Source organism: Belonocnema kinseyi, chromosome 5, assembly GCF_010883055.1.
Source record: "Belonocnema kinseyi isolate 2016_QV_RU_SX_M_011 chromosome 5, B_treatae_v1, whole genome shotgun sequence".
NCBI lineage: Eukaryota > Metazoa > Arthropoda > Insecta > Hymenoptera > Cynipidae > Belonocnema > Belonocnema kinseyi.
In genome coordinates this window covers 75,184,677-75,201,712 of record NC_046661.1, presented here as the reverse complement: position 1 = coordinate 75,201,712, position 17,036 = coordinate 75,184,677, and the positions used below count along the sequence as shown (strand labels likewise).

Below are 17,036 nucleotides of genomic sequence, written 5' to 3'. Positions count from 1 at the left end.
TAAATATTTCTGTGCGATTCTGAATATGTCCAGCCTCTCTTCTCTTAACGTGCCAAATTTAAAAAGAGGCGATTAGGAAGCAAAACTCCCAAATTTGCACTGCCCAAAAAGACCTGAAAACTGACTTGAGTCTAAGATTGAATTCGATTTGTGATTGAATGAACTTAATGATTGAATTTAGGATAAAACAAGTAGTTTCCGCTGACTTAATTCCTATTTGACGTAATTGAATTCTCCATGAAATGGGAACCAGATAAAATTATATTGAAGGTGTGGGAGTCAGAACTCTTCACTGCAGAAAGAAATATTTCACATATTAACTATAAATCGGTGAAATATCGTTCACTGCTTTGCAAAATCCTTTTGCGATCTTCTTAGTTCAGTGCAGGAATTGTTTGGTGTTGTGATAAAGAAAGCGGATAGTTAAATGAGCTAGAGTGAAGATTAAGAAACGGTGATGAATGTGCTTTTCTAATGGATCTACATGATTATTATCTTCTAACTATTAATTATAATGTCTAGCCATCTTTACAAGGAATTGATATAAATAATTAGGATTCGGTAGATAGAAGAGCGCCGGGGCGAAAGGGAAGCTCTAACCAAGCTAGATCGCTGAAGATTCTCACCAAGCGTTCAAAAACAGAATGTTGAAAATAAAATGTTCGTCAAAGTGGCAAAGTTGATATCATTATCATCATTGCTGCTTCAATAAACACAATTTCACTTTTCACCGAATGTCCCTGAAATATCAAGGTGATTTGGTGATGGAAAAAAAGGGAGAACGTCAGAATTGTTGGGCGTAATTTTAATGTATGAAAGTGACCCTATAAGCAGACAATCCTTTGTAGCTAAACCGTTGAGTGTCTCCAAGTTTGAATGTTTTTGGAAAGTACTAACCTGTAAGCAACTTGGACTCCCGTTTTTGTCCCGCCAGTTATTTTCTTGTCACGTCTTAGGAATACTGTTGCTCATGTGTGGCAGCGGACGCGAGAACAAATTATTTGGATAATTATTTCTTACGTTTTGGTAATTAGTTACGATTTGGCAGATGGTTATTACGATTTGTGTAATAGTTACAATTTGGTCATGTTCTCTTTTCAGATTTCTAAAATTATAATATTGAAATTTTCTAATGAAAAGGGAAAGCTTCGCCTCTGTTGCCACCTTTGCATTGTTCTTGCACTGTTAAAGATGTCCTTCCTACGTAACGTGATTTCCATAAATCATAAGCAGATTTTGTGCCATTATAAATAAGCACTCATAAAACTCACTTTTCAAATGTTGTGACTATAAGTGATATTCTAATTTATGTCGAAGGGATGTAACGTTCGTATGGCTTGCCGCGAATCAACCAGCGTACAACAAATCTAGTTTTACTGTACCTTAAGTGTGATTTTACTATTTAATTCGTTAATTATACTGGTTACTATGTAAATGAATAAATGTATCATTATTGCAACTGTCGAATGAATATTGCCAAGCTCAACCACTAAAATCAAAATTACTCACTTTGTTCACTGCTTGTAATTAATTTGAAATTTTCATATGCGAGAACAGTCTAACAATAAATTTTGTGCCAAAATATTCGACTTAGTAATCAAATCCTCCAATCAAACTCTCTTTCAATGTGATTTATGGTGGAAAAATAAAATTTGAGTGACTGAATAAATAAAATTTTCTCGACTTCATTGCACAAAAGTTAACTACTAACGTTCGATTTCAAACTTTATAATTACCATTACAGTTCCCGAGGTGGAAAGATTCCGAAGGTCACAATTTTGTGAAAACTTTACCGCAGTCTTTCCCTTCGCATAACAATTTTTATCTTCTTTACTCCTCACTTACGTAATAAAAATCCTCAACCAACTCTTGGTATCGTTTTAAGGTTGTGACAAACAACAAAAACATGGCTGAAGCTCTGCATCAAAACGATCTAGAAAAATTAAAACAAAAATCGAATACCATAATCGGTGTCTACGTAAATACTTTTAAGACCCTAAACAGTATTAAGGAACTCAAAATACATTTTTATAATCAAAATACGACACTCCCGGAAAGAACTTCATAAAAATCGAAACTTAGAATTTTTCAATCTAGGGCTGGACAGTATTTTCTCCCAGAACCTAACCTAACTGTACATTCCCAGTGTAAATATGTACTTAGCGTTAAAAAGGTATAGATATTTTTGTGTGATTGTCAAATCGTATTATTTATATCCGTGCCGATTTGTAGGTTAAACAAGAGCCAAAAAAAGAAGGGAATGAATTATAAGAAGTAGTAAGCAAAATTTTAAAATTATTATGCGGTGTATCATAATAATTATCATAGAGAATCGATGTTAATTGTTCGGTGTTAATGCCAGAAAGTGTGTTTACCTCTGTGCTATTCGCATGCAGCTTTTTCAAAATCGTGATAAGTATTTAACGTCCAGCCCTATTCTGACTATAATCAAATTTTTCTCAAACCTTTAGAATTATTTTTTCACTCGCGAAACGCCCAGTCTCTCCCTGTCGACTGTCCATCGAAAGACGTGATCAACTAATGCAGTTTTGCCAGATTTTAGATAAGGAAATTTCTCTGTCATGTAGCGAAAACTTTGGCGCAAATATTCAAATTCGAATGTAAAAAAAGAAACCGTATTTCAAAACTCGGAATATTTATTTGGTTTAAACTTGAACATTTGCGCCAGTTACAACACAACTCTTTTATCTTGCATAGCACAGAGACTATTTTGATAAACGCTCAGACCTTTGCTTCTGAAATAAAAATTAAAAAAAGAAAAAAAAACAGCATAGGACGTCTGACATATCAAGAAACGGGATTCTTATGAAACAAAAAACTAAAGCAAAACTCTTCCGCTCAATACGGATAATAAAAAAAACAATCTTTTAGAAAGTTTTAACGGTTTTCACCAAAAAGATACTAGAGAACTTGAAGTGTAGAGAAATAGTGAAGAACTAGAGCTTTGAGCAAATCTACTAATCTGAAAATGTACTGAAATCAAATGTTCGTCTCATCGTCGTTGTAGAGAAGTGCTGAATCGATTCCTCTGTTCGAAAGTCGTCCATATCTCGATTGCGAGATGTCGAGGGCTGCGATAATAATTTTCCTGCAGGCGCCATCTTAGAACATCTCCCACCTGCCATACTCAAATTCCAATTTTAGAAAAACTTGAGACAATTTTTCAAAAACTTCACGACAATTCGAGACATTATTTGAGCATTTAGAAGAATCAAGTAAAATTCTGCGAAAAATGCGGAAAAAACGCGAGCTTCTAAGGGAAAAAATTATACGCTAGAGCGAGGATATGTACAACAGTACAAGGTAGACAAAAGTTTGTAAAATATCGACTAAGTTCTGGTAAAATTGACTTTTCTAGCGATACGATCTAGACGATGTAAATGTAAAATCTTCCACTCCCTTTTAAAAGTCTCCCCTCCCTTTTCCATCCTCTTCTGCGACGAGTGTAAAAAATATCATGTAATTAACACCGATTAATACACACATAAATATAAATATATAAATATTATTATATTACGACAAATGATTGATTGTGAGTCATTTAAATAATTGTTATATGTATTTTCTATATAGTATGGTACACTAATACGATGATATAAATATATATATATATATATTGAGATGACATTACGATACTATTAACTAAGTGTAGTACTTTAGATAAGCAAATTATTCAGAGGGTGGGAGAGAACAGAATGCCGGAAGAGAATAAAAAGTATTGGATTTATTGTTCTAGTCCAATTTTTTATGAATATCGAAAAGCAAAGAGAGAGTATAGCAAAAAGAGTGAAAAAAGTTTTAATATTTTACTTGAAATGAAAAATTTTCCCTTTCTCATTGATACTCAAAACACTTTTTCAAATTATACACATTGGAAGGAAATTTTCACTTCAAGTGAACATTATTACTGCAAAAGTAAGCGACAGAACAAGGGGAAAAATCGATGTGGAACTTACAGTAATAAACAAAAATAATAATAATGTATTTTCTCACTCCCACATACTATTGCAAGCAGGTGAATGTTCATTGCTACATCTTATTTGGAACGAAAACCTAAATAAATATATATAAATATATTATATTATTATATATATGAAATTACTTTATAATTGTAACGAAAATTGTTTTTCAAACGATGTGGTATTTTTATTGTAGATATTATTATATAACAAATAAAAATCATGATTCATTGTACGGTTAGTCTTATTCTTTTGACATATTTATTTGTTGTGTAATTCTAACTCATATTAAACATCTTTAGCGGGATATTTTAATAAAATGAGATAATTTTTTAATAATTCAATTTGGAAACATTTTTAGAAATAATATAACGTTTGTTAAATGTTAGGAATAATAAACACTTTTTATAAACAGGATAACACATATAAAATGGGACAATTTTGTTAATGTGGTAAAATACATTTAAATATATTAAATAATATCCGGTTAAATAATAATTAAAAATTACTGTACACATAACTTTTGAATTATCATTTTTCACAAAAACATGTGTATTTTTCTGAAAAAAACACAAAACTTTTTTTTTTTTAATTTAATTTCAGAATGTAACAACAAAAGAAATTTATTATATTGAACGGAATGTTAACATATCATATATTACTAGATTTCAATTATCTTAATTAATTTCACCGATTGTTTATTAATTTAAATATTTAACAGCGAATTAACTTGAAATATTAAAATTTAAAATTACTATGACTAGTCACAAAAATGAAAAATTAGCAATATTCTGTTTAAAAAAATAATCTCATAAAGTATTTAAACATTTAAAAAAAAGCTCAGGGAATTATTATTTTTAGTCGAAAAACACGAAATATCTTAAATAGAAACACAATAAAAATATTGGTCAATACAAAAACGAAAAATAACAAAAATAGACAAGTATTTTAAACATTTAAAAAATAATTTTAATAGTTTAAAAATATATTTTTTATATAAAAAATGTATACCCTGATATTTACAAATAAATTGTGGAAACCGTAAATTTAAATGGAAGTATTAATTCGATTAGATATTATTACCTAATTCAAACACATTTTTAAAAAAATATGAAATGTACCCAATTAATTTTTCATTATTATATCAATTTTATTATGGCATCTATGTTAAGATTAACATTAATATCAATGTTAAATAAATCTTGATATAAATTAATAAAAATATTAAATGCGAAAAATTAACTTAATTTTCAAAGCAAAATTTTAAGTTTTTCAATCTAATATTTTTAAAATAATAAAAAAAAAAAACAAATCCGTCTTTTTAGGTAAATTCAACTGTTTCTAATTTGAAATAAAAATATTTTTTGGCACAAATATTAACTATTCAGGTTTTTGTAGAAAATTCATTTTTTTCTGAAAATGTGTGTACCTATTTAATTTAAAAATTCGTTATTTTATGGATTCAAAATTTTTTTTTATTGAAAAATTCCTTATTCTAGTCGAAGATTCTTCATCATCTCGTTGGTTACAAATTAGTACACATTATATATTTTAAAAATGTATCTATTTGATCAAAAATATAATTTTTTTGTCAGAAATTGACATTTTTTGGCAGAAAGTTTATCTTATTGGTAGACAATTCATCTATTTGAACAGTTTTGAAATTCATATTTTCGGGTAGAATATTTAACTGTTTTGTAACAAATTCGTCTTTTTAGCTTGAAAATTCAACAGTTTGGCTGAAAATTTAACTACTTCTTGACTGAACCCCCGTTTTTAGTTAAAAATTCAGCTATTTTCCTCAATATTTGTCTTTTTGGTTTGAAAAATCATCTCATTTGGCAGATTTTAATCTTTTCCATTTTAAAATTCCAATGTTTTGGTCTTTCTACATTTGAATAAGTTAAATTTTTCACTAATATCAATTAGTAACTAAATTCTCGCTGTTAATCAGCCATTTTTTTATTGATTAACTCTTTTTTTTAATTCAGCTATTTTAATGAAAAATCGTTTTTTTTGTTGTTGTAAAAAGTTCATCTATTCATTTTGAAATTCAACTACTTGGTTGAAAATTAAAGTACTTTTTTAAAATTAAATTTTATCTTCTTAAATTTAAAATTTATTTATATTTATTTTTAAAATATTTTAAATGAACCACAAGTCCTGATTTTCTGTTAAAAGCTCAACTGTTTTTTTCTTTCTTTTTTTTTTTGATAATTTGTCTTTTTAGTGGGAAATTAATCTTCGCTGAAAACTCATTCTTCAGAAAGAAAATTCATCTTTTTTGGTCGGAAGTTATTCATCTGTTTAATTTAAAATGAATTTTTTGTTGAAAATTCGTTTTGTTTGTTAAAAACTTTTTACTAAACATTTAATTACTCAAGTTGAAGATTCATGATATAAATCGAAAGTTTATCTCTTTGATTGAAAATGTAACAATTTTTTTTAAAACCCCTTTTAGTCTTGTCGAAAATTAATTTTTTTGACTGAAATTTATCTTTTTGATCAAAAATGTAAATTTTTTATCGAAAACTTGTCTTTTTGGTAGAAAATTATTCTTGATTGTCATTTGAACTATTTAGTTGAAAATTAACATTTTTGTTCTACAGTAATATTTTCTGGAAGAGAAATATACTGGCTTCTATCAAATTCGTCCTTTTGGCTTGAAAATTTAACTATTTTGTACAATATTCGTATTTTTGGTTTGTAAATTGATCACTTTTGGTAGAACTTTAATTTTTTCAGTGACAGATGCAACTAATGTATTTTTATGAATTGTAAAATATTAGCATGGAAACCTGCAAAGTTTATATAGAAAATAACGTTAAGTTTCTGCAGCACACTTTTTTCTTTCGATCTGTACACTTTTAAATGAGGACTACACAGGATTCAAAACTTAATATTAATCTAAAATAATATTTATATTACATAAAATTAATTTTATTATCAACTTTGACATGAAATTAATAATAATGTTTATTAACACAGAATTAATTCTTTAAAGTAAATGCCTAATAGCATTTATTAAATACTTTAAATTTTCCCTCCTTAATATTTGTAATTGAAAAGCGTGGGAAAAAATCTCTTGAAGTTTAAACAGACATATTTGTAAAATTTTATTAAATAAAAAAAATTACTATAATCAATATATTCGTTTTCCATCTGATTAAGGAATTTGCAATACAAATAAATTAAATAGTTACAGATTTCAATAAAAAAATATTATTCTTATTTTAAATTTCCCGGTCCCCAATCACCATTTTTTCCGATAGCAATCGAAATTTGCAATCTTCTCGCATAAGAAACTCTAGATTTTTTTATTCTTGAATTTACAGGATTTCAAATATTTCATGTCTAAATATATTATTTTCAAGTTTAATTTCATTATCTTTAAGTTCAAATTATTTACATTCAATCCAATAATAAAATTGAGAAATTTTGCTTGTATCGATTTTATTCTTTATTTGAATGGATTTTGAAAAATAAAAAATGCAAATGCACTTACTGAGAAAAAAATCAAGTTTCTTGCCCTTGACATGCGGACATCTTGTCAGGTGACGTCATATTTGTGAATGACCTAATATCGACTGAGAACATACCTAAGCGCCCGCGAAATTCAAACACAAATTAAGCAAAAGAAAGATTTTAATGAAACTTATAAAAAATAAGCCAATAATGAAACTTGGAATATAGCTTAATAGAAAGATAAACTACCAAGTTTGAAAGCCTCAAATTAAAACAAAAGGAAATATTTGGAGGGAGGAAAGTTCTAACCAACAGTAGGTAAGGTAGACTTTTTATTATAACTCAAAAGTTATCTCTCAACGATTTTTTCTTTTTCCTTCTCGATAATGTTTATCTTTGCAGTTTAACATTTCATTATACTGCAGTTCATGTATTATATCTTGTTGCACTCATTTTTGTTATTGTTTTCAAAAAACATTCTTTTCCTCAATTTGAATTCGAATTTTGCGTCATTTATGTAATAGGGGAGCCGACCTGCCACTAGGTAGTGCTTACTGTTTAAGTCCAAGTTCCCCAAAAATTCAAATGTTTTGATGGAATTCAACTGCTTTTGATTCAAAATTGTCATCTTTTTCAGTTAAAAATTCAATTCCTTGATTCAAAGTAAAAATACTTTATTAAACCATTCTTTTATTAGTCAAGGATTCTTCATTTTCGTTAAAAATTGAACTATTTTGTTTAAAAAAAATTGTTTTTTTTCTTTTTGGTTGAAAATTAAATTTTTTAACTTAAAAATTAACTAATTTATTTTGATTAAAAATTTAATTTTTATATAAATTCACACATTCGTCTTTTTTTGTTGAATTAAACGGGTTTTAATTACAAATCTTTGTTGGTTGAAATATCAACTATCAAATTTTACGTTGAGAATTCATCTTTTTAGTTGAAAATTCAACTATTTTTGTGATAATTCATTTTCTTTTGTTATTAAAAATTATTAACTGAAAATTTAACTGCTATTCTATTTTTCATTTTAAATTTCTTTTGTCTCCTTAAAAATTAATCGTTGTGGTTAAAAATCTTTTTAGTTGAAAATTCAACTATGTAATTAAAAATTCCTATTTTTTGCTTAAAATTAAACTGTTTTGTTAACAATTTAATTTTCTCTGGTTAATGAATGTATTTCCTTCACTTAAAAATTTGTTCTTTTGGTAAATACTTATTCTTCTGGTTTGAACATTCATCTTTCTGGTTAAAAAATTATCCTTTTTTTGTTAAACAAATTAACTTTTTTTTGAGACTCCCTTTTGTTGGTTTTGAATTGTTTATTTAACGGAATCTTTACTTAATTTGTTTTGGTTACCAATTGATCTTTTTTGTTAAAATTTCACTTCGTTGGTTGAAAATGAAACTACTATTACTTCAATAAATGTTTTTTTGTTGTGAAATTTATTTTTTTAACTGAAAATGTAACTATACCCATTTTTTTGGTAAATTTAACTTTTTTTCAAATTTTTTTATGAAGAATAATTCTACAGCTGAAAATTCGTTATTTTTGTACAAAACTATTTGTTTGAAAATATATCTTTTTGGTTGAAAATTAATTTTCGTGGTTAAAAATTCTACCATTCCATTTTTGGTGATCAAAAATTTATCTTTTTAAATTGAAAGTTCAAATATGTGGTTGAAAATTCATGTGTTTTGTTGAAAATTCTTCGTTTTTGGTAGAAAATTATTCTTTTTGTTTGCAAATTAATTTCCTTGGTTGACAATATAATTTTTTTTAATTCGTTTTTTCAGGTAAAAATTAATTTTTTCATTGAAAATTTAATTATTTTATTTTTTCAATTATTTTTATTTGCCTTTTTTAGTTAAACCTTCAACTATTTGGATAAAAATCCATATTTTTTGTTGAAAATTTGTATGTCCAATATAAAATATACTTTTCTAGTAGAACATTATTATATTTGATTAAAAATTCATCTTTTTGGTTAAGAATTAAACTATTTTGTTGTAGGCTTAAAATTGATCTGTATTAGTTACAAATTCAAATATTCGATGTCAAAAATAGAAAGGCTTTCAAAAACACGTAGTTTGAAACATTCTTTCAATAGACAATAATGTTATAAATACTTGTTATGACTCATACTTAGAAACATAAGTTGTTTTTTTAAAGTGAATTACTACCATTTTTACTTTATTTTATGGAGAAACTAAATATTTCTATCAAAAATGTATATAAAAAGTAACATTTTTATTGATTTAATTTGAATTTTCGCGGAACTTTGACTAAAACAACTATCGCCACCTATCGGCTAGTAATCTCCCCTAGGTCACTAACGCCTTGGGATCGGTAAACTCTTGGGATAAAGTAGAGAGAACGCTGATTGGGTCGATTTCGGTTGATTTCGGCCATTTTCCTTTAGTTTTTTTTCAGTTTACTACGCGCTTCCACGGAGAGTTTTACATCGTGTGTTCTAGACATTGTTTTTGGAGCGAAATGTCGACCTTGAGCGGGGATGAGGCTGAAGTTGTTCAGGAGGAACCAGGTAAGTTTTCCAAAAAGGAATAATTTATCCATTTTCATATCCTGGAAAATTCGCCACCCGGGGGAATTTTCAGGTTTTTTCTGAATCCCGAGGGCCGGCACCTCGCCATGGCTCGGATGGTCCCCGCCATTATAAATGGCGTCACACTCCTGCTAATTCAATATTTTATCTCCCCCGAAGATAAAAATATGAAATCCAAGTTTAAGGTTTTGGGCGTTTTTCGGGAATTTAATTTTAATTTTATTCATAGGATCGAATAATCGTGATTCTCTTAATTACTTTTTTGTTACGTTAATTTCTGACTAGGTCAGGTTATGTATAACGAGAAATATTCCGAACGCCGGAAAAATCCGTTTTGTATTTCTTTTTTTTTCTTTCTAATTTTTAAAGCTGATGCATATTTTTAAGTATATTTTTTATAGATGGGATTTGAGGGCAAAATTATTGATTTGTTGTGCTTGAAACAGTAAATAATTGACTTCAACGATCTCTGTTGGTTTGGTTTAATATTTTCTGGATCGGAGTTGTTATAAAAATTGTAAAAACGGTTCGTGTTTGGTGCTTACTTATTGATTTATTGATAAGAATGTTAACACTGCGATTACTTTTAAATCGATGTGGAATTTGATTGATTCTTGATGCAATTAAGGCTAAAAATTGGACGAATTGGCCGAATATTTTCCTCCAAATGAAGAATTTTACCTATGATTTCATAAAAATGTTCTCTAATTAAAATTTTTTTGTGAAAATCTTTAGTGAGACGTACAAGATCAGGACGTCCTGCGAGAAAAGTAGCCGCAGCAGCTACGCCAGTGAAAAAAACACCAGCCAAAAAAGTTGCTACGCGAGCTAAAAACTCACCAAAAAAAACACAAGAAGTCGAAGAAGTGGAGGTAATTTTTTCTAGAAAAATCAAGATTAGCATGCAAGTTCACGAAATTTCTGAGATTTTTTAAACAAATGGCCAAAGGTCAGGGAAAAGTCAGAACACTTTTTTGGTCAAAGAAAGTCAGAAATTTTGAAAAAAAAATTGGTAAAAATTACTTTTTTCTCAAATTTTAGGATATTTTAAAGGCGCAAAATAATATTAACGGATCTCAAAATATTGTTAAGGATTCGAAATATCGTAGGGTATTTTTAAAATATTTTAAGAATTTAAAGTGATTCCCCAAGGATATTTAAGATTTTAGGGTATTTTGTAAAATTATAAGACCTTTACAATTTATTTCAGCAATTTAATATAATTTCACGGAATTTATTCAAAAGAATTGAAGGATTTCAGGGTATTTGTCAATATTTTAAAGATTTGTTTGATATTTTAAAAGATTCCAAGCAATTTTTAATTGATTCCAATAATTTGAAGGGATTTTAAATATTTCAAAAATCTTGAAGTATTTAAAGAAATTCCGAGCTTTTTTCGAATAATTTCAGTAATTAAATGGGATTTCAGGAATTATCGTCAGATTTAATGCAATTTGACAGAATTTTATAATCCTTCAGTGGATCTTAAAGAATGTATATAAAATCATTGAAGTATTTCAAGAAATTCTGAATTGATTTGGATAATTTGAAAGGATTTTATTGTATTTTTACAAATTTTCAATGGATTTCACAAGATTTTTAAAGACTTGAAATATTTTAATGTATTTAAAATATATTTTTATCGTTTGGCGCAATTTCAAAAGATTTCAGTATATTATTGAAATTCCAAGACATGTTAAATTGATTTCAGTAATTTTATGGGATTTTAGGAAATATTATATTTAATGTAATTTCAAGGGACTTAATTTGTTTTCAATAGATTTTAAAGAATTACTGCAATTTTTAATTGATTCAAATAATTTGAAGAGGTTATATATAATTCTAAAAAGCTTACAATATTTTTAAAAATTCCAAGGCCTTTTCAAATGATTTTAGTAATTTTTAATTAATGTCAATCATTTAAATGGATTTAAAAAAGTTGGAATAATTTAAGACGTTTTTTTAATCGCAAAGAAGTTTTAAGAGTGCAATAAATATTAAGGGATCTCTCAAGATTTTTAAGAATTTGAAGTTTTTCCAAAGTATATTTAAGATTTGAGGGTATTTTGTAAAATTCCAAGACATTTTCAATGGATTTCAGCAATTTTTCAAAGTGAAAAATCATTTTCAATTTTCCTAAGAATCTTGAGGAAATTTCTTATTCATTTGATTTTATTTTAAATTCGGCTGCAAGTATTTGAAATTATTTCAAGTTCTAAGTTTAATTCGAATCTTTTTAAAAATTCTAAATATCTGTTAAAATTACTCTAATATTTTTACAAATTATCAGTGTTCTATTGTTATTTATAAATTAAAATTAATTTTTTTTTTAAATTTGCAGGATTTTCTAAAAGTTATAGAAAAAATTCAATTCATTTTGAAAATGTGTGTAATTTAATGTGATTTCTGAAAATATCCTTAGATGTAAATTAACGATATTTTATAATTTTTCAATGGATTATGAAGAATTTATTTTAAAAAATTAAGAGATTTTAAGGTATTACGAAAGAATTTTAGGATATTTGAAAGACTCCGAAGAATTTTTAAGTTATTTTAATAAGTTAAAGGAATTTCAAAGAATATTAAAATTGTATGGTGTTTTTAAAATTTAAAATTAATTTCCAAGAATTTAAAAAAATGTCAAGGGATTTCAAATGATTTTTACGGATTTGAAATATCCTAGAATATATGTAATAGATTTTAATTGTTTGGAGCAATTCCAAAAGGATATTATAATATTTTAATGGCTTCTAAACGATTAAAATTTTTTATTGAATCTCTAAGATTTTATAGTATTTAAAAAAAAAATCAAGGAATTTTGAAGATTTAAAAAAAATTGCATGGTTTTTCAACCGATTTTTAAGTATTTGAAATAATTTAATAAGTTTTAAAAGATTACAAAGAATTTTCAATTCATTATTATACTTTAATCAGATTCAATGAATTTAGAATATTTTAGGGTATTTTAAAAGATTCCAATACATTTTCATGAGCTTTAAACAATTTTAAGGAGTTTTTAAATGATTTTAAATATTTTAGGATATTGTAAACGATTCAGGAAATTCTTAATTTATTTCAGTAATTTAAAGTTATTCCATAGGATTTTTAATATTTTAGGGTATTTCAATAGATTGCAAGGCATTTCCAGGTGATTTAAAAAATTCCAAGGGAATTAATTTTTTAATTCACTGGAATTCTTCTAAATTTACTGAATTCTACTAAATCCAATGGATTTTCCTGAGTTTTTGCTTAATTCATTTTGAACTCTTTTTAATTTACATCGAATTCTTCGAAATTTCATCAAATTCTTTTGAATTGTGTATAATTTGTCTAAACTCATTTCAAACTTACGAAATTCAATGCTACTAAATTCAATGCTTACTAAATTCAACTTAAATCGTTTTCAAACGATTTTAGGGTATTTTAAAAAAATTCCGAGGACTTTTGATGAGCTCAAGAAAATTACAAGGAATTTGAACATTTTGTAAATTGTTTGAAAAATTCAATATTTTTTAAAAGATTCCAAGGCATTTTTAACGCTATTTAAAAGTTGTAAGAGATTTTAAAAGATTTGCAAAAGAATTGAAATATTTTAGGGAGGATTCGAAGGAATTTTTTTATAGATTTTAATAATCGGTATAAATTTTGAAAGATTTCGGGCCATTTTTCAAAATTCAAACGAATTTTAAAGAGATTAAAAAAAACTGCAAAGGATTTCAAAAGATTGTGAATCATTCTAAATATTTTAGTGTATTATTTCAAAAGATTCCAAAGAATTTTCAATTGATTTCACTATTTTAATGGGATTTCGAAGAATTTGAAGTATTTTAGAATGTTGTAAAAGATTCGAAGGAATTTTTAATCGATTTCAATCATTTAAATGGATTTACAAAAAAATTTAATGATGTTGGGGTGTTTTAAGAGATTTAAACGAATTTTAAATTGATTGCCGTATTTTAATGGAGTTTTTAAATATTTGACGTATTTTGTGTTTTAACAGATTCCAAAGTATTTTCAATAAATTACAAAAATTCCAAGGAATTTCACAGAATCTTACGGCGTTATATAATATTTTAATGGATTTCAAATAATTTATTCATAAAGAGTGAGGAATTGCATTGAGAATGGTGGTCTACAATTTGGCCACCTGGTGCCAAAAACTGGAACTAGAAAGAGTAGGTACAATTTTAAAGATGTATTTTCAATTTTGCATTAGAGTGTTTTTACGACTGTTTTGTGAAGTATAAAACAACAATTGAATAATACAAAAAAATCTTCATCAAAAACAAATAGTTTTAGATAGAATTTCTATCTTAGATAGTATCTTAGGACAGTTGAATTTTAAATCAAAATAAAAGAATTTTCAATTAAAATGATCAATATTTAACTAGAATAGTGGACTTTTTAAGATAAAAGGTTAAATTTTTAAATCAAATTATGAATATTTAACTGGAATACTTGAATTTTCTAAGAAGAAAACTATGAATTTTCAAACAGAAATACTAATTTTCTGCCAAGAAATACGATTTATCGACAAAATACATGATTTTTCAACGAAGCAGTTAAATTTTGTGCTAAAAAAGATTGATTTTCAACCAAACTAGAATAATTAATTTTCAAACAATCTGATCAATTTTTAACTGAAATATCTTAATTAGTAACTGGAATATTTAAATTTTAAACCAAAATATAATTTTTCAACTAAGAAGGTTAATCTCTATAAAAAGGTCGAATTTTCAACAATATACATGAATTTTCATTTAAAAAAGATAAATTGTCGACAAAAAATCGAACAGTAAAATATTCATTTAAAAAAAACTAATATTCAACGAAAGAGATACATTTTTAAATTACATGATGGAATATCCAATTAGAAAAGTTACTTACATTTTCAGTTGAAAAAAAATCAAACAAAAGAAAACTAATTTTTTTTGAATAGCTACATTTTAAAATAAAGTGTTGAATCTTCAACTGAAATAATTGAATTTTTGAAGAAAAAAAATAATTTTGAACCAAGAAGATTAATTTCTACCCACAAAAAAAACGAATTTTACACTAAGAAAGATAATTTTTCAACTAATACTTGAATAATTAAATTTGTAGCCAAAAATGAATGTTTAATCACGGATCAAAATTTAACTAAAAAAGCTATTTTTTAACGAAAATTAAATGGTTAAATGTTTATTTGAAAAAGTAATTTTCAACTAAAAAGATGAATATTTAATCAAATTCATGGAATATTTAACTGGAATAATGTCATTTCCAGTTTAAAAAGAAAATTCGAAAAAAATGATTATCAACAAAATAGTTGAAGTTCCAACTGTCATAATTAAATTCTCAGTGAAAAATAATGCATTTTTTGTCAAGCGAAAAAATAATTTTGAACAAAACAGCTCTGTTTTCAACCAAAAAGATGACTTTTTAATTAAAATAACGGGACCTTTAACCAAAAAATTAATTATTAACAAAGAATTTATCTTTCAATTGTCATCAAATTTTCATTTAAAAAAATTAATTCTGAACAACAAATGTAGTACTTAATATCTCAATGAAAAAAGATTTTAATTTTTAATCAAAAACAGTTCAATTCAGCCAAAAATGACTACTTTTCAACATAAAATTATTTTTTAACGATGAAATATTTGTCTGTCAAGAAAGATAAAATATTGCAAACAAACTGTTGAATTTTCAACACGTACTTGCAGTTTCAACAAGATACTTGAATTTTCACCTAAAAATAATCAGTTTTCCACGAAACATGGGATGCTTGAATTTTTCAGTAAAAAAAAATTAATTTCAAATCAAAAAACATAAAGCGAATTGTACAAATCAGGAATTATTGTTATTTAATTTTATATTACAATGAAAAAAAGAAAAAACTAAGCACTGTAAAAAAACATATTTTTGTAAAATAGGTTTTATCAACAATTGATTTTTTATCTGTTAAAAATCCAATTTTCTTATATTTAAAATTTACCTCAATTTTCAAAAATTGAATTTTTGTCTATCGTAAATTCAATTATCAATTTTCTTCTATTTTTAATTCAATCTGTTTACACTTCAGTTTTCAACAATTGAATTTTCATCTGTTGAAATTTCGATTTTCTTCAATTTTAATTTTTTTTATTTTCAAGCAATTGTATTTTTATCTAATGAAAATTCAATTATCAATTTTCTTCCGTTTTCAGCAGTTGAAAATAAAATTTTCTTCAATTTTCAACAGCGAGAAATTCAATTTCCTAAAAAAAATTACAGTTGAAAATTTTAATTTTATTCCATTTTCAGTAATTGAATTGTCAATTCTTCATCAAAAACAAATAGTTGTATATAGAATTTCCATCTTATAGAGTAAAAAAAACACACATTTTTGTAAAATAGATTTAAAAAAAAACAAATATTTTGTTGACTGTTTCATGCATTTTGAAAATCACAATAATGAGAACAATAACTGTTTTTTTTTTTTTTAGAAGAATATTTCTGTGAAAAAGTGTGATTTTTCACTGTATAATATGTAAATTCCATCCAAAACCCTTAGTTTTCGAGAAATAATTATTTTTAATGCCAATAAATACTTAACACCCCCCAAAAAAACGTTACAACACTTATGCACAAATTAAAATGCATCTTTAAAATCGTACCTATTATTTTTAGTTCGAATTTTTGTCACGAGGTGGCGTATTGAAGTTTAATCATTCCCAATATGGTTTCAAAAATTTGAAGAGGTTTTTCAATAATTTGATGATTCTTCGAAATTCTCTTGTTTTTTTTTTTAGTCCACTTGAATTCTCTTAAATTCACTTAATTCAATCGATTAAAATTTTTTAAAAATTCATCCTGAAGGCGTTTAAAATCGCCTATAATATTTAGGCATTTCATCAAATTCCTTTAAATTTCGTTGAATTTCTACTGAATTCAAGCAATTTTTTTCAAATTTTCGAATTGTTTTCAATTGACTTTTGATTTTTTTAATTCCCTTTAAATGTTTATAAGTCTTATCGGATTCTTCTAATTTATATGAAAC

The 17,036-nt window shown here is 26.0% G+C and overlaps 1 protein-coding gene across 3 annotated transcripts in view; it reads left to right on the top strand.

Annotated features, from left to right (window-relative positions):
• The first annotated feature begins 9,885 nt into the window (after window positions 1-9,885).
• The window catches only part of LOC117173990 (pre-mRNA-processing factor 39-like), a 63,483-nt gene continuing 56,332 nt past the window's right edge, over window positions 9,886-17,036 (top strand). For all 3 annotated transcript variants that reach the window (XM_033362676.1, XM_033362675.1, XM_033362674.1), the window contains exons 1-2: window positions 9,886-9,994; window positions 10,751-10,887. In XM_033362676.1, the coding sequence (XP_033218567.1) occupies window positions 9,946-9,994; window positions 10,751-10,887 (186 nt within the window). In that variant the 5' untranslated portion in view covers window positions 9,886-9,945. The remainder of the gene's footprint in view (window positions 9,995-10,750; window positions 10,888-17,036) is intronic.